The 20,652-nt window shown below is 40.8% G+C and overlaps 1 protein-coding gene across 3 annotated transcripts; it reads left to right on the forward strand.

The window, feature by feature from the left end:
* The first annotated feature begins 365 nt into the window (after positions 1-365).
* Positions 366-15,793, forward strand: CAAP1 (caspase activity and apoptosis inhibitor 1). Of its 3 annotated transcripts, XM_053932569.1 has the most exons (7): positions 435-515; positions 1,004-1,086; positions 1,481-1,681; positions 3,076-3,160; positions 3,760-3,835; positions 11,545-11,618; positions 13,985-15,793. In XM_053932569.1, the coding sequence occupies exons 3-7, from the start codon at positions 1,613-1,615 to the stop codon at positions 14,326-14,328; spliced, it is 648 nt and encodes a 215-aa protein (XP_053788544.1). In that variant the 5' UTR covers positions 435-515; positions 1,004-1,086; positions 1,481-1,612; the 3' UTR covers positions 14,329-15,793. The 3 variants fall into 3 exon arrangements, with proteins under 3 accessions (XP_053788542.1, XP_053788544.1, XP_053788543.1); XM_053932567.1 differs by lacking the exon at positions 1,004-1,086 and having other exon boundaries at positions 366-515; XM_053932568.1 differs by lacking the exons at positions 435-515; positions 1,004-1,086 and adding an exon at positions 1,107-1,194.
* The last annotated feature ends 4,859 nt before the right edge of the window (positions 15,794-20,652 follow it).

Genomic DNA, 20,652 nt, shown 5'->3' on the forward strand with positions numbered 1-20,652 from the left:
CAGGCACGGCAGGAGAGACTGACTCTCACCTCACTACACCCTCCCTTCAGGGAGTTTTAGAGAGCAATGGGGTCAGCCCTGAACCGCCTTTTCTGGAGATTAAACAACCCCAGCTCCCTCAGCTGCTCCTCGTAAGATGTGTTTTCTAGGCCCTAGATCACCGATATTTGTGTAAACTGGTGGCGTGTCCACGTGTGGCTGCAGTTTTACTCTGGCCTGGCTATCCCTAAGCCATCCCGCTGTACATTCACAGGGCACCCATCTCGAGCCTAGGGCGCGGCCCCGCCTGCGGCCGCAGCGCGGGGCCGGCAGGGGGAGCTGCCCACGAGTCCCGCCGGAAGCGACCCCCGTGTGGCGGCGCGCGCTATGCGCGCGGTGTGGCCATGCCGGGCAGGAAGTCTTCCAAGGAGAAGAAGCGGCGCCGCTCGCGTTCCTGCTGCCCGGAGGGAGCTCCGGGGCCAGACGGCAGCGACAGGAAGCGGCGGAGCACGGAGTCCAGCCACGGTGCCCTGGAGGTAGCTCGGGCGGAGTCGCGGGGTCTAGCCGGTGGTGCCGCCTCTGCCTTCCCGGGCGCGTCCCGATCCCGCGTCCTGGCCGCAGAGGCCTGCTGGCTGCCGGAAGGGCCGGGTTCAGTCGCGCTGGTCGGTGTGCGGCTGCAGGGAGCGGCCGGGCGGGCGGCGCGAAGATAGACAGCAAAGGCACAGGCACCGGCGGGGGCCGGCCGAGCCCTGGCGCTCGAGAACATCGGTCTGTGTTTTCCAGGTGTAAGAGCTGTGGCGTACAAGCACCGGTAGCCCCAGTCGTGGTTCTCGTACTTGTGGCATTATGAGTCTTGTCAAGGATGTGTTGGTGTGCAAAAAATGGTTGTGACATGCACGCCTAAGTGAATTCTGAGGCTGACAAAATATATTTCTGGCTAGTAGTTTGGTTTTTTTTTTTTTGTTTGTTTGTTTGGTGTTTGTTTTTGTTTGGGTTTTTTTTTTAATTAGTTTTTCTATTCTAGATGTCCTCCGCTGATGTATAGAGGATGTATTTTCTAATACGAAGCCATTTTAATTCCGTGAAGACTCTGCCACACAGGGGATTGTATGCCAATTTCTTCTTTTAGCAGGGTAGCTGTAAATGATGAGCTTTATGATTTAATTGCTCAGCTAATCAGATGGATTTCTTCTGCATTAAAGCAGGCTTTCTTGTGTAAGCACCAGTTAAGTATTTGCAGATAATATTTCCCAGTTAATATTTATGAGTACTTCTCACTTCCTGAAGCTTTAAAAAATTTTTCTAGCACAAGAATGTTTTCAGTAATAAAATATGTAAGTTCAGTAATGCAGTTACTTTGCAATATGAAACACTGGAACTTGACAAGTCCACATTAAGATATACCTTGCATTTATGAAGGGAAAATTACTGCAAGCACTGGTGAAGCTGTAATTTTCTGTCTTCTCTAATTCACTAGAAAATGTGCTTTTCTTGATTTTAGGAAACAAAATGCAATGTATTCTCTAGAGAAAAACTTGAAGAGGCTGAACAACCCAGTGATATAGAGGAAGGAGGATTAGATCTCACTGTGTCACTCAAACCTGTCAGTTTCTACATTGGGGACAAAAAGGAAATGCTTCAACAGTGTTTCTGTGTCATAGGGGAGAAGAAACTACAGAAGATGCTGCCTGATACTTTAAAGGTACTGAAATACACTTACCATTTATATACTTACCATAATCTTGAATGCTTGCTTAACAAAGAATACTTATCTCTCAAGCCTAATGCATTTACATTTTAACAGCTGCCTGTATATTTCTCAACTAAAGAAGTTTATATGAAGTCAAGTACCTTTCTTAAGTAGTCTCCCAGTCATGTGTCTGGAAGTGAGACTTCTTAAAGACTTGCTGTAATTATTCCACGTTACTCCTTTTGCTGCTGCTCAGCCATTTCTAAACTTCATGTTTAGCTTTAGACTGTCCCTCTGTACTGGTTAGTTAAATGCAAAACAATTTTCATGGTTATGAGGAGTAAATACAGTTGTGTTGTTCACTAATTAATATGCTGATTTGTAAAAAAAATACTGATTTCTGCTTGTGGCAACTGATTTTCTTTGTATGGTATTAAAGCAATGTCTGAGATAAGAAAATAAAGCCCATTCTTCATAAACAGCTTCTGAAGCTGTAACTCCTATGGACTAAAGCTGGAGTTTTACTAGCTTAGATCATATGCTTTTTGAGTCTTGTGAACAATAGGACTTAGTAGAAATAAATTAGGCTAGCAGCCTGTACAGAAGAAGAGGCTGCAAGTGAAATGTCATCTGTATTATGCTTGTTAGTAGTTGTAAATTTATTATCTCAAATTTTTATCTTAATGAGTTGTATTATTAATGTAAGCGAGACAGGATTTATTCATTTTAAACACATGGTAAATTGCATACAGGCTCATCCATTTCTCATCTCTGGCAGAAGAAAAAGAGGTTGAAAAGCTGGAAGGAAAGACATTACTGAGTTTGTAGGGAAATTGCCTCACAGAACCAAACTTACAATATGACTGTGAGTGTTACAACCTGTTTAGCAGCTCCTAATTTTGGTACTTGTACACAGTATCATAGTTCATTTGAAAATGTGAAATTACCAAATGTCACCAAGATGTATGAGATGTGAAAATAACTGGAATACCGATAAAATGTCTGGTATGTACCAAGCATGAGAAATGGATTGCAGTTTGCATACTTTATTTATTTTGTGTTGTGATACACATCTGTTGGTGTGTTGTCAACGGCATTATTTTCTCCAGTTTGTGGACTTGGATTCAACAGTCGCCTCTGATCTTCACAAGCTTAATTACATAACTCAGCTTCCCCCTAGTGATGGAAAACTAGGAACAACTAGGTCTGCAGTTGTTTGCTGTTCCATTCTTCAGACATATGACTGAAACATCTAGTTTTCTACAGCAGTTTCATCAATGCAGATCAGAATATGGGAGAGGCTTTAATCCAAATTAACTCTTCATTACAGTTAGACATTACATTTTAAATTACTCTCTTCTCAGAAATTTTTAGTAGCTTGTGGTTTGTTTTATCTGTCTTCTTAGAACTGTTCCATGGATGAAATCAAAAGACTTTGCATGGAGCAGTTGGAGCTGTTATCTGAAAAAAAACTGTTGAAGATACTTGAAGGTATGAATGAAACTTCAAGACTCCACTGTACACCAGAGAATACTCTGCTTCAACCCCATTTGCACTCTTTCTAGCTACTTAAATATATATGTATATATACAGACACACACTAGTAATTATATATTAGTGTGTACATAATCCCTTAGTTCCACCAAGACACACAGTTCATGTACTTTGATTAAGGATATGACATTCCAGCTTTTCGCTGCTTTATTGAACTTGCAATTGATATTTAAGGAATATAGAACTTATTTGTAAGCATATTGCTGTCTTGTCAACAAAGAAAAACTCTTTGAGTCGGAGTGCTCCAGAGTATCTTGCTGTTAATTCTGTACTTTATTTTTAGCACACATAGTATTGTACTAAGAATAGCTAATCAGATTTTTTGTAATCCATTATAAATGTATCTGTAGCTAACAGAAGACTCACAAATAAGGGTTTTGGTTTTGACTAAGTCTAATTTTAGAAGTTCTGATTTAACTGGGAAAAATCCTCTTCTGCTGATTGCAATAGACTTAATAATTAATAGTAAACCTAATTATGTAGTATTAATTATATCACTTTCCTAAATTTTCATGTTTGAAACTGTGTATATCTAGGCAAAATTGGAGCTGATTCTGATACTGACGAGGAGGCAGATGGAGGAGACAAGACTGGAGGTGATTCAGTCAGTCAGTGAGTAAAAGACAAAACACTTAAACTTAATTTAAGGAGACTGAACAATTCAGAGATTTCTCATGAGAAATTATCAAATATATAATTGAAAGACCTAGTTGCTATATCCTTAATTAATTACTCTAGTTGAATGACAGTGAACTGTGACTACTAGCAAGCCCTAAAATTACTAAAATGACTTTGTCACTTTGTGACATTAAGTGTGTCTTGAGCACATAACTGGGTTCATAGTGGCATACCACCTGTCAGCTGAGTTGTGGTAATTAAACTTTCATACTTCTGTCCTGCAACAGAAGTGGTGTGATTTAGGTTAACTGTCTTTGTGTGAGCTAAGGAGTAAGCCCCTCCCACTTAGGTCAGTGAATTGTTTAAGTGTACTTTCCTTTCAGCTGACATTTCTCTCTTCTTTTTCAACTTTTCATTCTAGTCCTTGATTCCTTCCCCAGCTGAAGCAGCACTGACACTCACCTGTTTAATGCACTCTATAAGGAGTGCTACAGAATGTAGAGTTTCAAGAACAGAGGCTTCTGGTTTCTTACTCTTATCTTGGCATGTAGCAGTTTTGTAAAAGACAGCACTTCTTAACCTTTTCTTAAAATGCTTCTCTGTTTTTTAAGGACCATTTCTTTGTCAGGAGTTCACCTGTTTGATAGTTTCGATGGAAGTAGTGAAGGGAAAAACAAAGTTACTAGTTATCATGCACAATGCATCAAATTTAATGAGGCTAACTTGTTTCTAGAAGACTAATAAGCTTTTATGTTTTCACTACTGACCTGATTACAGCTGGTCCACAGATTCAGGACGCACTTAATAAACCTCTGAGACAGTACGAGACAGTGCACCAGAGATGAGCAGATTAAAGTAACCTCCTAGCTACTGGTTTGGTTAGTTTATCTAAACCTCCTAAATAAGAACAAATAGGTGGGAAAGGTAGTAACAGTAATTCAACTTTCACATTCTGGTCAGTATTTTTCTTTAGCAGAGACCTGGTTTCTGATCCCATCTTTGATTCAAAACAAGCTATGAAGTTATCGCATAATTTTCTTTGATGACTTCTCATCATACAAATACACTAGAAATTGGAGTGAATATAAAGTTATGTTTCATTCTTTTCCTTGTGATACAGTTTTAATACCCTTTGACACAGTTTCTTCTAAGGTTCCATTTGGAACCCATTGTTAATGTATCCCACTGTGCTATTTGTTGCCTATGGGATCTGTGAACGGGGTCATCATTAGTCAGCTTTAAAAACTAGTTTTCTAATTTTGGACATTGCCCTCTGCTGGCTGTTTAGAAAAGCAGATAGAAAAAATTTAAAACTACAAAATATGCTAAATATTGGGTCTCTTTATGTAGTGTAGTGGTCTCTTTATGTGGAGTAGTCTCTGTTAAGTGATTGATAATTTGCCAGTGAACTTCTAAATAGAATGAGAAGACAGACTTGCTGGTTAAATAATAATATAAATACCCAAGTTTTTTGATTCCCTGAGAAATTATGTGTTGTTTTGGGTTTTTGTTTAAGGCCTAATTCACAAGCTATTTACTATTGCAAAATATGTGAAATACACTTTATCTCCAAGATGTATGGCAGAAGTAGTGCTGCTGGATTTCAGTAAGGTTGTTCTGTGTCTGCAAGATGTTTCTAAGCTACTGTTGATACATGTACTTATGAACCTTTGATACAGTAGATTGTGTAAATTCTTTCTTACATAGAAATTATTTGAGCTGGTAAAAATCTAAAAAGAGGAAATTAATGAATAAAACGACAAAATAAGAAAAATCAGAATTTATCAGTTTTTAGCTAGTGGATATCTGAAGACACTTAACCTATTTTCCCATGCCAGTTAGGAAGGTTTCAGTAACTGAGAGTAAATCAAGAAGAAATTGTGTTCATGAAAGGTAAAAGAAACTGAGGGATGTTGTTCATAGTTGTATAGCAAATTGCTTCCTTTGACAAACAGTGGTTGAGGTGCCCCTAGTTTTGTATCTGTAACATGATAGTTTGGGGTTTCAGACCCCTCCTAACTGGGCAGGCAAAATAGGATGTTTTAGGAATTGGGGATTTTCTTCTCCCTTTCAAAAATAGCATTCTGCATCGGTGGGTGCTATCTGAGAGCCTTGGCTCCACAATTCAGCTGTGTGCTAGCATTAAAAAAAAGAAAACAAAACAGTAAAGCTGTTTGGATGATAGAAAAATAAAGGGATAGGAGAAAATAAGAATTACGGTTTTATGTTAATCTTGGAAGTCCAGTGCTCAGTAAGTAGACCAGTGTGATACTTTTACAACTGTAAACAGTTAGAAGCCCTTTTTACTAAGTAGTCTAATGTTTGGGCCTTGGGTCAGATTGTTTATAACCTGTTTGTAAATAATTATAAATGCAAGTTTTCAAAACTTCAGAAAACTGTATTTCAGCAACAAGTCAGTTACTAGAGAGGCTTAAGGTGCAAATGTGAAAAAATAGTGAAAACTGCATTGCTAAGACAAGCAAGCATTGTTTGTAATCATTATAATTTAATATGGATTTAAGTTGGTAAATTTGTTTGCCCTGGGAATAGAAAAGATTTTTCATAATAAAAAGGCAGTTTCTCTATTTATATAACTGTTAGTTCTTCCTAGGTTATCTTCATTGCTTGTGGCTTTCATATAAATTACTTCTTTTTCCTGCATTCTATTATAACTTATTTGTTTTAAATCTGACTTAACTAAATTTTACTAATCAACTAAATCAACTAAACATAAATTTAGTTGTTTTCATGGAAATGTAAGTGTGGAAAGGGAAAAGGCGAGTAGCAAGATGTACTCTAATCAAGGTGTTTTAACGGATTGGAAACATCCCTTTGTTTCTTTCATTATTGTCCTTTGAAAAAAATAAATTCAACAAACATACCTTTAGCAATCTGCATATATCAACTGAAATCCAGAAAGCTTGAATCAATACATCTAGAGAAATTTCAAATAAAAAAGCAAATGACTCTCAGTCTCTAAAGAGCTGTCTCCTGTCTGTACCAGCTAAAAGTAGCAGGGATTTAGCTAAATTTCTCCAGATACAGGAAATTTGCAAAATTCGGATCTTTATGTAAAGCTTTTAGATGGTATTACATCTAATTGTAAATTGAAGCTTCCTTTTTTGGTTTTTGCACATATCCTCATTCTGTTACCGGAAGTGGAAGTCATGAGGCTTTTCTTAAATTTCAACCATGTAAAAGCTTCACATGCTTACATTAGCATGTAAAACATTTGCTCTTTTATTTTATCACCAGCTTGTTCTGTGTGAAGCATTAGAAATCCTGCAGTAACCATGCAGAAAAACTGAAAAAGCAAGGCCTATATTTGCCAGTGAGTGGAAAATGCTGTTGCAATAGATAAATTTTGATTTTTGTGAGCTCTGTACAGGTTTTTGAATATGCAGTTCTCAGATTTTTGTTGCTGTTTCTGTATTACTGTCTGCAGTGGAATACTGTTAAACTGACAGAATTACTGTATACAAAGCTTCCAGTTAAACATCAGATATTTAATTGACAGGAGCCAGACAATGTCTTGCAAAAACCAAGCAGGTATTCTTCATCTTGTTCAAGAAGCGTTAACATGTTTTTGAGCTATTTCTTTTCTTTTACCTGAATTGATTCTTTAAATATCCTCCAGCAAAACAAGTGAAAGTAAGTTATATGCTGTAGTAGTAAAACATTATTAAAGGAACAAGCATTCTAATGTCATTATAATGATCAATGTTCATATGGGTCTGAGTAAATGATCTTTTGCCTTCAAAATCATTGGGCTTATTTTTTTTCACTGAGTGAAAATTTGCAGTTTAATATTTGCTCTTTTAAGAATTTATAGGCATTTTCCTGTTTTGCAGTCAAATGTACAATTTTTGCTTATTTTCTTTTGGAAAGGATAGCAGTTTAAAGTTTTGCCTTGTTATAGCGTGTTGTGCTCCTGGCTGCTGGGCTGTTCACAAGCATGCAATTGCCATCTGATGTTTACCCCTGTAAGACAATTTGGTTATTTTCAGCATTTGGAGTCACTGTAACAACCAGCTACATGAGTCACTGAACAGATACATCAGCATCTGGCTAATTTGCTTCACTGCCTTCTGTTCTTGTGGTGTCCTCAAACATCGCCTGTAACAGGACTGATGGACTTTGCATAGCTCATTAAACTATTTGATTAATACCTGTCTTTTGAGATACCTTTCTTGAGAAGCACTACGTTGTAAGTACTTTGTTCCCTTTTGTTTTTTTAAATTGCTACTTAATGCTTATTATTTATTTTAGTTCTCATTTGTCATTGAAAACTATCCTTGGAACAAAAATTTGCAGGAATCTTTCAAGGACTGGGGACTTCTGGAAATGGTTTTTAGGCCTGGAATTAAGTGCAAAGGCAAATTTTAATTCAGGAAGGTACATCATGTCAAAAATAACAGAGGTCTCGATCTCAAGTCTCACTGGAGATTTAGGTGAATGATATTTTTCCTTCTGGTTTCCAACCCTAGTGACCACTGAAACCTGGTATCCCTGCCACCAGTATTGGAGAGCTACTATCTTAATCCTTAGCCATCTGCTCCTCTGCCAGTACTCCTTTTCCTAACCTTTGCTGTGTTTTTACCCTACTTTGCATAATCTACTGGAGTTGGGTACCAAATCACCTTCAAACCCAGATGCTTTGAGAACTGTACAAATTCCTGTAGCAAATTGTGTACAGAAACGATTTGTGTGAGCCCAGTTAGGGATTACACTAGTGTGGCACATGCCAACATGAAAGGCATGCTCTACATAAAATAAGGTAAATTTAAATTTACAATGTTTATTAGCAAATTGTAGCTGTAGTTAGCTTCTTTCTGCTGAAAAGATCATACTGTGAAAATGTTCTGTTTAAAACAATAAATTAAAAATGCTGAGTTTATTGCTTGGAAGATTGACTTTGAACTTAATTGCCATCTTGAGGGAGAAATATGAAAGCTGACAAAAGGGAGAAACTCTAAAGTACTATTGTCACTTACCAGCACAGCATGAAAAAAGAGAGTATTAAATATATATAAGGTCCCTTGATCTAGAATAACCTGTCTTCTGCTCCCATTGCTTGAAGACTGTCCTTTCTTAAATGTATACCACAGTACAGATAATTAGGGAAAAAATGTTTTTCACTAGCAAACAGATAAAACAAGTTAAAAGCCAAACTGAACAGTGAACTTAAAATGCATCTATTGGGCCAGTAGATGGTGCAAAATGCTTGCCTATGAAACAAAGTCATGAAGGTTCACCAGCAATGCAGTCCAATCCAATCCATTCTGAGAGGGTAAAACATGCTGTAAAAGTACTTCTGTGTCCTAAAAATTCTTTTGCTGACAGTAGATAGTCTCTAAAGGCATGTGGGTTTGCTGTAATTATTGTTGAAGTCAAGGCATCAGGAGGAAACTTTACAAGTTTCAATGTGTGATTTTTTTTTTTTAAAGTGGGTAATTTCTTTTTACACGATTGTTAAAATGGTTGTGGATAATTTCACAGCCAATGAATTATAGCAGTCACTTTGTCTTCTCTCAAAGAGATGATTACAATTCCTCATCAGACATCAAGGTGGTACCAAGGTTGTGAAATCTACTGTCTGGATACTGCTGGTGCAAGATCCAGATTTTTCAAATGACACTTTGCTGTCCAGTGCAGACATTACTACTGAGTTCAAAATGGTGAAGTATGTGTGTGAAAGAGGATGGGGCAGGCGCAGCCTAAGCTGCTTCTGCTCTTAGTGATGATCAGGGTACATCACAACCTAATTTTGGTCAAGAGTTAAGTAGCTAAAGATAACAAATTGTTAGGAGTTGCTTTGAAAAAAAAAAAAAACAAAAAAAAAAACCCAAAACCCAAGTGGTTCCATCCACATCTGCTGACCAGTAGCTGGTCTGAAATCCACATCTCTCACGGGCTGCTGGCATAGAAGCCCACAAGGTTTGTATCCTTGTTGCTGTTGCTGCTCAGATCTACTTGTGAATGTAGGCCTCTCTGATGGCAGGTGTAGGCCTGTGATTATCCCCAGTAGCTGATAATGTTCATTTCTGGGGTATCTAGTGCTCTATTATTGTCCCTCAATTTGCCTACTTGCAGAACCTAGTCTATTTTTGGAATTTCACCTCTGGTTTTACAGGCTATTTGATACCTTAGTCCCAGACCTTGCATCCTGCTTTTTGTCTAGACTAGCTTGAGGTTTGCTGGTGAATTACAAGCGTCTGCTTACAGCTGCATGACACTGAAAATCCTGGAGAAGGTGTACATTTTTCATTCTGTCTGATTTCTGGCAGCAGAGTCCTGTAGGCCCTTCTGAGCTGTGGTCCCCTTTGCAGTTGCTGGCATACATGTGTGGGCGTATTTAGATTATTCTCATCTCATTTGGAAAAGGAGTTAGTGTAGCCATGTGGCTCAATAAATAGGCAGAACAGACTGGTGTCCGTGTCCAGGGCTTTGCTAGGCAAGTGTATTGACCTGTTTATTGTCCTTAATGAGTTATTGCGTGATACTTTATACATTTATGTTCCAATGGCTAAAAAAAAGTGGGAGAAAATGAGAGTCTGTTGATGTAGCCTGTGCCACTTCAGAAAAGGAAATAGAAATGAAAATAACTATCTCTCAGATGACAATTTCTAGAAATATTATAGTGTTCCTCCTCCTGATAAAACCATTGGGCACATGGAAAAAAACCAACTTGTAGAGCATGAGGAAGATAGGTATGTGTTCACTTTAAGGAAAGCCCTAAAGGCCATTACTGAGAAACAAGTTGTTAGTCATTATATAACATCTGTGACACCAAAATACTGCTTCCTTTTTATAGTGTTGTTAAACTGCCATGGCCAGGAGAACTGTATTGATTCCATATTAATCCAGATGAAGGCAATGACACACTAACATTCAGTTTAGAAATTTGGCAATTCTGTTGTCAAAATGTTCACTGGATGTGGCATCTGAACTCTTCCTGTGATTCTGAATTGTTCCACCTGTGCCTTTCCTGGATGTTTTACCTTATTTTCAAAATTTGTGTAACTAATATGTGTGAAGTACATGAAGGACATTAACCTTTGAAGTGTCTTTTCCTTATACTTGCGTAAAGAGTTGAAATCCTATACATCAAGGGTAGAAGTCTTTAAGTAGGAGAAATAGAGAAATGTGGGTACTGAATACACTGTAATAGCTGAGTTGTAAACAGTATAAAAGGTATCCCTTTGTGAAGGAAGAAGATTCTGGTTTAGGAGAGGTTGGTGATGGTCTGATGATAATTTAATGAAAACAATTTTTTACTTTCAAAATAAGACAGTAAATAGTACTTGAGTGCAGCAGAAATTACCGTTTTCCCAAACAATTTAATTATGTGACAATTTTTTTTGAGTTTTACAGAAAAGCTCCTAATATGAGGAGCGTTTCCTTTGTAACTGCTCAGCTGTGGTTCCTCAGTTATAGCCATTGAGGATTGTTACTCTAAAAGGCAAGGATGCAGTGGAAATTACTGCTTTATCCTTGTGTATCACAAGGCAAAACAAAAAAAGTTTATTTTCGAGTGCTCAGATTAGCTCTCTGTATTCCTTCTGCCCTTATTCCTACTGTATTCCTTATTCCTACTGTAGCTGGCTTATTGGCCTACCACCTGATAATTTTTTTAGTTTCTAAAAAATGTTCTGTTAAATTTTAAATTATGGTGATTAAAATGTGTTCTTAATTTTTTCCAGACAGGACAACAGTATAGACTCAACTTCTTCTCTGAGAGAAGACAGCAAGGTGGAAGGCCAGGAATCAAAACAAGGTATGTAATAGAGAAAGCTGAAATTTTGTGTTCTTGATATTGGCCAGTGACTAATCCCAGGTAGCTGACAGCTCTCTTGTGAACAGAGAATGAACATACATTGAGAAAGAGTATTTTGTCTTGTGTACTCTCTCTTCTTAAATCAAAAAACGTAGCTTGTAAGATGTTCAAGCACTACAGTGATTGGCAGGATAGAAAATGCAAAGGCTTGTAAGTTATTGGTGCACATTTGTACTTTCTACACAAGAAAATAGTATTTTTAGCCTGCAGTAGTATTTGTTTTATTCCAGTCATTAAATCAGCACATACAGCAATTGCCAATATTAGTTTGTGCATGAAGCACTAGAACTACAGGTCTCAGTCTGTTTATTTTAATTTCGACTGGCTCTAAGCAGAAAGATGAGAAATAGCTTTTCCAGTCAAAGAATGTTGCAAATTCTTCTAAGCTACATTTCTCTTCTTCAAAGATCTAACTTTATTTACTTCTTGCAACTGCTATTTCACAAATCAGAATGTTGTCTTAAAGATGTCTCTTGGAATGACTTTTGAAACATGTTTCTTTTCTGAATTAGTGAGAAGAGTTAAATGAGAGTCATACATAATAAGAGCACCAAAACTCTTGGGTGTGAGTTGCTATGACTGTGAATAATCCTTTAAATGTTGCTTGTTGTACATTGGAGGAACCTTAGAACTGACAGATTTCCTTCAGATTTCTTCTGCTTCTGTGTTATCAAAGGGAATTGATGGTTACTGCAAGTGATATCATTGTTGTCTTTTATGACTTAATCAACCAGAGCATCATGATGGATTTGGGCTATAACAGTGGCTCCATTCAAGATGTTAGCTTTTAAGAACTTTTGAGAATATTGTATATATTAGAAAGTATAACTGCAGTCATGCTCCTTCACTACAGCCTGAGAAGCTGTGGGGAAAAAGAAAAGTGATCTGTAAACTTCTTTTATATGTCGTAACATATATTTTCATGAGCTGAATTTGCTTTCCTGTTAGTTCTGTTTGGAATTTTTGAGGTGCCACATACCTTAGCTGTGTATGTGAGTGCATTCTCAGGGAGAGTGTGCAGAATTCTTAAATCTGAACTTAAATTAGCCTGATACAGAGTGATCATGAGTGAGTAACTGAATTGTGTCTGTAGTACAAAACATTTTCAATGCTGAATCAACAAAACTAATATTTTAAAATACTACTATTGTTCATAAAACATTTTGAGCTGTTTTGATCTTCCTTTCCTCCATCCTTTTGTGTTTTTTAAGTAGAGAAATTGCATTTACAGCTTTTGAAGTAGTGAGTATTGATATTTTTTTCACACCCTCAGGAATAGGAGGAGTGTTGTAAATCCCAAGAAAAATAGATATTTCTAAGTTTTTTGGGCACTTTTCATGTATTAATACCAAGTGCATACAGGTACCATAAAGCATTTATGATGTTTAAAAAAAAGAATAACATTTTTCTAAAGTCTTGTTTTTCCTATGCAGGTGGTAAAAATGGTATTACCAAAAGTAATAAAAAGTAATATAATTATAAAGTCTGTATAATCAGTAACTCTACCATCACCTGAATATACATTATTCATTTTAAGCTGGAAACAATCCTGTCTAAATTTCCACATTTACAAAAGCTGTTGAAAGAGTATGAACTTCTGAGGCCAGTGACAAAAGCAAGTCTTGCTGTAGCCAAATTGAGAAAACAGTTAGTTAGGTTCCATAAGAGCTTTGCTTTTATTTTATTGAGCTGCCTCTTCTAATTATGTTTTTAAAAATACACTCCAACTTTCAACCACAATTAAAAGTGAAAATCTTAAATTCCTCCATGTTTTTACGTGGAGTTAAATACATCTAGAAAACTACTTATAAATTCTGAGTAGTTGCACAATAAGTAGAGTTTCTATTAATTCTTAGTCTTGTGTCTCACTAAAGTCCCACTCCTCTTAAAATACATAACATAGCTGAATTTTTGAAGCTGCATTCTGAAAATTTGGTTTACTTAAGAGATAAACGAAAATCAGTTTTGCACTGCAAAAGCTTTCTTTAATATAAAATATTATGACCCTTTAATTAGGAAAATAGGTAGTGTAACTTCACAGGAGGGAATAAATTTTTCTGGTACTGCTGCTTTGCTATACTGCATGTTCTTCTAGAATGGCATAAAGATGCATTAACACTTGTATAAATTAGCTCTAAATGTTGGTGGAGACAAAGAAGAGGAGTTGGTTATCATACAGATTTTTTTTCTAGATTTCTTTTCACTCTCTTAACTTGCAGAGTAACAGTTTAAGCAGAAGTGATTTTGTAAGTTGAGTTAAAACAATTCTGTTAGGCAACTCTGTGATAGTTATGTTTGTGTTATAGGTAAGGGAGAAGATAGTGATGTCCTCAGCATAAATGCAGATGCATATGATAGTGACATAGAAGGCCCATGCAATGAAGAAGATGGTCCAGATGTGCAAGAGAGCACTGTCAGAAGTGGAGCTGGCCAGATAGATGACCTTCAGAAGGACATTGAGAAAAGTGTGAATGAGATTCTGGGGTTGGCAGAGTCCAGCCCAAAGGAGACCAAAGCAGCAACTTTAGCTGTTCCTCCATCAGAAGATGTTCAGCCATCAGCACAACAGCTGGAGCTTCTGGAACTCGAGATGAGGGCCAGAGCTATTAAGGCTCTGATGAAAGCTGGTGATGTAAAGAAACATCCCTGAGACTGTTCAGATTTTGTTTTCACTATTTGTTCCGAAGAAGGTGATGTCTGTTCTTTTCACAGGTACAGTATGTTTGGGTTGGGTGTGACATTCCTCATTCAGACTGTGTTGTGTATCCTGACCTGTGGTTCAGTTGTTTTGTTGCCTTTAGTGTGCTGCTTCCATGACATGCACAAACAGTGGTTGATGCTTCCTTGAGATGAGGTGTCCTTGTGTTGGGTCACCACCTCAAGGAGTCACACCGCATATGGAGCTATGCCAGGTACCTGGTGCCTTCCATAAAGGTTGTTGCAGAAACTTAGAATCATTGAATGGTTAGGGAGGAAGAGATTTGAGACTGCTTAATTCTTCTTGGGGCCCATCTCATCATAACATAAGTATTCTCATTAAAATGTGATGCTTTGTGTAAAAGCATACTCAGTTTTTTAAAACTTGAATTCCTAAAGGGAAGGATTTTCACCTTTCAAATAAACAGTTGAACATGTTATTTTCAGAGTTATGAAAGTGCCTGAAAGAGACAGAGCAGAGTTTATTTCAGTGCCATGTAGTTTTGTCACTTTTCTCCACTCTTATCTTTTGTAATATAACTGAAGAAAGCAGAGTTTCTTCCTAACTGGAAAGCTTTTGTTTTGAATATTTGGCATATTATTTAGTAAATCAGACAGTTCAGAAGACCCTGAGCTTTCAACATTCAATTGATATAGTCATTTCATGTCCCCTGGAAGTAGGAAAATCCACCAAATTTCAGTATGCTCCTTTAGAAAAGGCATTTAATTTATTTATGAGGTTTTAAAATATAAATTCTATTTTTATCCATTTCTAGATATTCCTTTATAAATAAATTGAATTCTAGAATTAATTTTCATGCTACAATATCTTACAAAAATTAAAATTTTAATTTTTTTAGAACTAGTGCTGGTTTTCTATCTGGCTGCTAATCAAAGCATATTAAAATATTTGTGTGTTTGTTTACACATGCAGACATCAATTTTTTTCTTTAAAGGTATGAAGTTTACAATTGTACTCTTTGTTAAGTAAAATAATGTATTATGTATTTTTATTCATGAATTTTCCTTGGTTGTTACTTAGAAAGCCAGATGCTTGCAACAATAGCAGACATAATTTCCCCTACTATTGTGTAATATTACTGCAAACCTTAGTCTATTCAGATATTATGTCTTGAATTCTTTAATTTTATAATTTCAATTTTATAATTAATTAATTAATTATAATTCTTTAATTCTATAATTTTCTTTTTATTCTTCCATTTTATCCCTTTTCTTCCTTCTCTTTATTCCCTTTCTTTTTTTTCCAGTTTCCTTTTAAACCCTTTTCTGTAGCAAGGTTCTTGTATATTTCTTAAGTATGATTGATTTCCTCTACAACCAATATTATTGTAAAATGTTAGTGCAGTGTAAATTTGATAATAAACTAAAACCTTCATTAAATACAACTGATAAAATTACAGAGTGCTTCTACTAAGTGATGTCAGTGACCTGGATAAAGTGTACTGCAGCGTGGGTTTTTGCTCTCCCCGGCTGCACGCGGCTCTTGGGAGCCCAGCTGTGGCGTAGCTTCCACGTGCTGCCGGGGTTTGCTGCTGCGGGTTCCCGGACACGGCTCCGTGTCTCGGGCGCGTGGGCTGGCCAGCCTCTGTTACCTTGCGCTAGGGACCCGGCAAAGAGGAAAGGAATTTGTCCATTTACTCCGTGCTTAGCAGGAACGGTTTATTGGTCACGCGGCGCGGTTCGATGGAAAGACGCGACCGCTCCCGGCACTTGCATGGGAGAAAATGGCGCCTGACTGCCGGCGGGATAGGGCTTTATGGAGGGGCGGGGCGAGAGGATCCACGGCCTGTCGGCCAATAGGGGCGGCTGCTGTGGCGGTGACGCCAGCAACAGCGACCAACCAGAGAACCCCACAGGGGCTGGCACCAAGCCGCGGGCTGAGCGGGATTGTGTGGCTCGGGGTGGCCAGCACGGGGTTTCCCGGGGCCGGACGGCAGGGTGGTTACAGGAGCAGCACAGGGGTAAGAATCTGGCAGCAGGCAGCGTGGGGCCAGAAACCGCGGGGGGGAACAGCACGGGGGAAATGCGGGATTACAGAACTTATTTTAACATAAATTAAAAACCCTAATCTAAACCCAAACTCCGGGATGCAACATCTCCCCGCTTAATAAAATATAAAAAGAAAGCAGTGGTGTTGATTCAGTCTCTCAAGCAGTGGCCTCTTCTCCCAGCTTGTTCTGCTGCTGCAACTGCAGTGACTGCTACGCAGGTGGAGAGGGCCTGGAGGTGGTGCTGGTGCTGGTTCTTCTTAGGGTGTTTAGGGATAGGGAAACTGGGACAACTTTATTACAAACATGGGGATTTGGGACACATACAGACTGGGGCTTTGGGGAAAAACATTTTTTAAGGAGATTGTAGGGTCCTTTTTCTTTTGCATCGCCTGCGGTTTGATGCAACCCCCCGATTGGTGGGGTCATCTGCCACGCTCAAAGGCACCCTGATGTTCTGAACTACCACCTGCACAGTTACTTGATCAATCACAGCTCCCCTTAAGGTGCTGTGGCCTGCCTTACTTTTATCTTCACGCGAGGCAGGTGTGCGTTGTTTCTTCAGTTTTTTGGGGGAATGGGATCTCCCTCCCCCCTTCTCCCCCCTCCCACTGTCCCTGGGGGTGCCCTGCCCAGAAATGGACATTGAACCACAAATGTCCTCTCTGATTGCAGTGGAAGCACTGGCATCTTGCTGGAGGCTGCTTTGGACCAGCGTTCTTTGGAGGCACGGCATCCAAGGCAGCAGTGTTCATGGATGCCGCTTCCAGGACAAACTTGTCCTGAACCTCCGATCCCTCTACATGCCTCTCATCTGTCGGCTCGACCCATTCCACGGAACCTGGAAAATGCTCAGAGACCCACATCCCCCTGCTTCCCTCCCTCCCGGGTCTCCGGGAACCATGGGAATGTGGAGGCAGGGGCTCCGATTCCCCCCCCTCTCCTTTTCCCTCCCGCCCAGACGTCTGGGGCCCATGGGAACTTGGAGGTAGGGGTTCCCGTCCCCCCCCCCTTCCTCTTCCCTCCCGCCCGGCTCTCCGGGGCCCATGGGAAGATGGGGATAGGGGTTCCCGCTCCTCCCTCCCCCCTCTTCCCTCCCGCCCGGATCTCCGGGACCGATGGGAAGATGGGGACAGGGTGTGGGCAACAGGACGGGGGCTGCCTTCCTCAGGCAGCGGGGTGGAGATGGCAGAGCTCTCCCCGGTGGGGGAGGGTGGGGTCAATGACTCAGCAGGGAGGACATGCAAAGGATTGGAGGGAACGCCCATTCGAGGGAGAACAATGGGTGAGGGAGTAACCTGAACTCCCGAGGGGGCGGTGCCCACGCCCACAGGGAGGCAGGTTGGGGTTGGGTCAAAGGCGGGGACACCAGGAACAAAGAACAGAAAGGGGTTGTGGGAAGAAGAGACCCTGCCATGTGGCCGCCCTCCATCTTGGGAAGACAAAGGGATCAACCACGTGGCCTCGGCCTCCTCAGAGGAACAAAGAAAGGGGTTTAAAGAAACAGAACTGCGCGGGGTAGCGCCGAAACTGGGATTTTCAGCTGGGAAAGAGGGATTGGAAAAGGGGTTTAGGGTCGTGGCCTCAGCGAATCGACCGATCTCGCTAAGGCAGGGACGCCGGGATGGCTTGGGGGAGCCAGGAGCACGATCCACGTTTGTGGAGCTGCCCTGCGTCTCAGATCGACGGGGTGCCCCCCTCGCCCACCCGGGTTAGGGGAAGAAGGGGTAGGAGAAGGGGATGGGGAAACAGATTCAGGGGGAGTAACAGATTTTCCGGATGGTTCTTTCCTTTCTCCAACCGAGTTTCGCGCGGGGTCTGATTTTACTGCATCTGAGATCAACAAATGGAATTTAGGGAAGCAGTCTTCTATGGAGGGATCCCTACCGATCCCCTCTGCTAGCCTTTTTCCCACTTGCTCCCAAAATTCTGTTTTGCGTGCGTCCTCGGTAGACAGACGGGGGAAAGCAAAGAACAACCACCGGACTAATTTCTTAAATAAATTTTTTGGGTAGGGGCCCATCACCAAAAAGATTTCTTTAACTTGGGAATAAAATTCCTTTTGTTGGGCAGATAGCATGGTCCCCATGCTTCTTCCACCCAAACCACCTCACCCCTGGGGCAGTAAAAAGGAGAAAAAAAGGCAAAAAAATGCAGGCGACTCCAGCGGCTGCCGTTCGTGCTGCGCGCCGCACATCCCAACCTCGGGAACACGGCCAGCCCTCCCCGTATTAGCTGGACACGTTTCCACGACTAATACTTACCAGACTGAAGTCTCTGCAAAGCAAAGCTGCCACCAGGGTCCGGGAGTCCCGGGAAGTGTTCTTTCTTCTGCCCTCTTGGCTGCGAAAGTTTGCACTTCCTGTCCCACGCAGGACACACTGTCTGGTCCCTCGTGGGTGACGGAGACTTCACTGACGTACTTTGGAGAGCCCCTGCTCTCGGTTTCCATCCGGCACGGAGCTGTGGTCCGGCGCAGATCACTACCCGCTCTGGCTTGGCGGCGGCGCTCCCCCTTGGCGGCGGCGCGGCCCCTGGCCGGCAGCGGCGGCTCCCGGCGCTGTTCCTGGAGCTCCGCGGTGAACCTCCGTCCACGCGATCAGCTCAGTGCTGGCCTCGGCCCCACGCTGGGGCGCCAATTGCGGCATGGGTTTTTGCTCTCCCCGGCTGCACGCGGCTCTTGGGAGCCCAGCTGTGGCGTAGCTTCCACGTGCTGCCGGGGTTTGCTGCCGCGGGTTCCCGGACACGGCTCCGTGTCTCGGGCGCGTGGGCTGGCCAGCCTCTGTTACCTTGCGCTAGGGACCCGGCAAAGAGGAAAGGAATTTGTCCATTTACTCCGTGCTTAGCAGGAACGGTTTATTGGTCACGCGGCGCGGTTCGATGGAAAGACGCGACCGCTCCCGGCACTTGCATGGGAGAAAATGGCGCCTGACTGCCGGCGGGATAGGGCTTTATGGAGGGGCGGGGCGAGAGGATCCACGGCCTGCCGGCCAATAGGGGCGGCTGCCGTGGCGGTGACGCCAGCAACAGCGACCAACCAGAGAACCCCGCAGGGGCGGGCACCAAGCCGCGGGCTGAGCGGGATTGTGTGGCTTGGGGTGGCCAGCACGGGGTTTCCTGTGGCCGGACGGCAGGGTGGTTACAGGAGCGGCACAGGGATAAGAATCCGGCAGCAGGCAGTGTGGGGCCAGAAACCACGGCGGGGAACAACAGGGGGGAAATGCGGGATTACAGAACTTATTTTAACATAAATTAAAAACCCTAACCTGACCCCAAACTCCGGGATGCAACAGTGTACCTGACTCTAGTGGTATCCACATCATCAAAGTTTTTTCTTTTTTTTTTGTAGCAAATTGAGGTTGTAAGTGAAAATATAGACGCACAATTTAAAATGTAAATACTGTCTCAAAATCTGTGGGTGTTGTCTTTGGTCAATTTAATTTAGCTGTTTGGTGAACTTGTGTTTTATTTGAATCCAGAGAAAATAAAGAAGTAATCAGAGAAGGACAGCTGGCAAAACTTCAATGTGCTCTCCTCCCTTTTGCAAAGTCATAGGCTGGTGGAGCTGTGTTGGATTTCAAAGATACACGTTAGTGCTGCTGTACTTAGGTAATTAAGGCACTGAGTACCTCACCTTGCCTGCTGTGGAAGTGCAAAAACTTGCTTGCAAAGGCATGTCCTGCATCACCAGAAGAAGCCACATGTAGGAAGTTTTTTCAGTGATGTTGCAAAACAACACATTTCAGTTCTTTGGCAACACAAAAATACTGGTGGAAGTAATGATAAACTAGAATGTAATTGCGTTCTACTGACTACTTTGTGGAGGTGTATGGTATTTGTTATTTTTCTGCTGGTTTCCCAGGTCACCCTTAAAAGTTTATTTTATAGCATGTTGAACTGTTAAAGGCTATTATTTAAAGCTCTGTAGCAAGAAGTTGAAAATGCTAACTTTAGCATGTAGTGTGACAGAGATGAAACAGGTTTACTATGCATATGACAGAGAAGATTTGTAATTGCAGCCTAATTAAATTCAAAATTAAAAGATGAGAAGTATTCCAAGAAAATTCAATTAAGCTGTTTACAAAAAATAAAAAAATTCATGTGAGATACTTAATGTGATTGGTTACACAAGTGCTAATTAATTTTTAGGATATTGTACTGTTGCTGCTTAGGTTAAAAACAGATCAGCTAAATTACATGTGTTCTTGCATTGATTTGTATCACTGAAGAGATAAATCCAGTGTATTTAAAATATTTATTATACAGCT

The sequence above is a fragment of the Vidua chalybeata genome, chromosome Z (assembly GCF_026979565.1).
Source record: "Vidua chalybeata isolate OUT-0048 chromosome Z, bVidCha1 merged haplotype, whole genome shotgun sequence".
Classification (NCBI taxonomy): domain Eukaryota; kingdom Metazoa; phylum Chordata; class Aves; order Passeriformes; family Viduidae; genus Vidua; species Vidua chalybeata.

Bases quoted from the DNA above. Each gene is read 5' to 3' on its own strand.
- CAAP1 (XM_053932567.1), top strand. From the start codon at position 384: ATGCCGGGCAGGAAGTCTTCCAAGGAGAAGAAGCGGCGCCGCTCGCGT. The intron at 516-1,480 runs GTAGCTCGGGCG...TCTTGATTTTAG, and splicing joins CCAGCCACGGTGCCCTGGAG to GAAACAAAATGCAATGTATT. The intron at 3,161-3,759 runs GTATGAATGAAA...GTGTATATCTAG, and splicing joins ACTGTTGAAGATACTTGAAG to GCAAAATTGGAGCTGATTCT.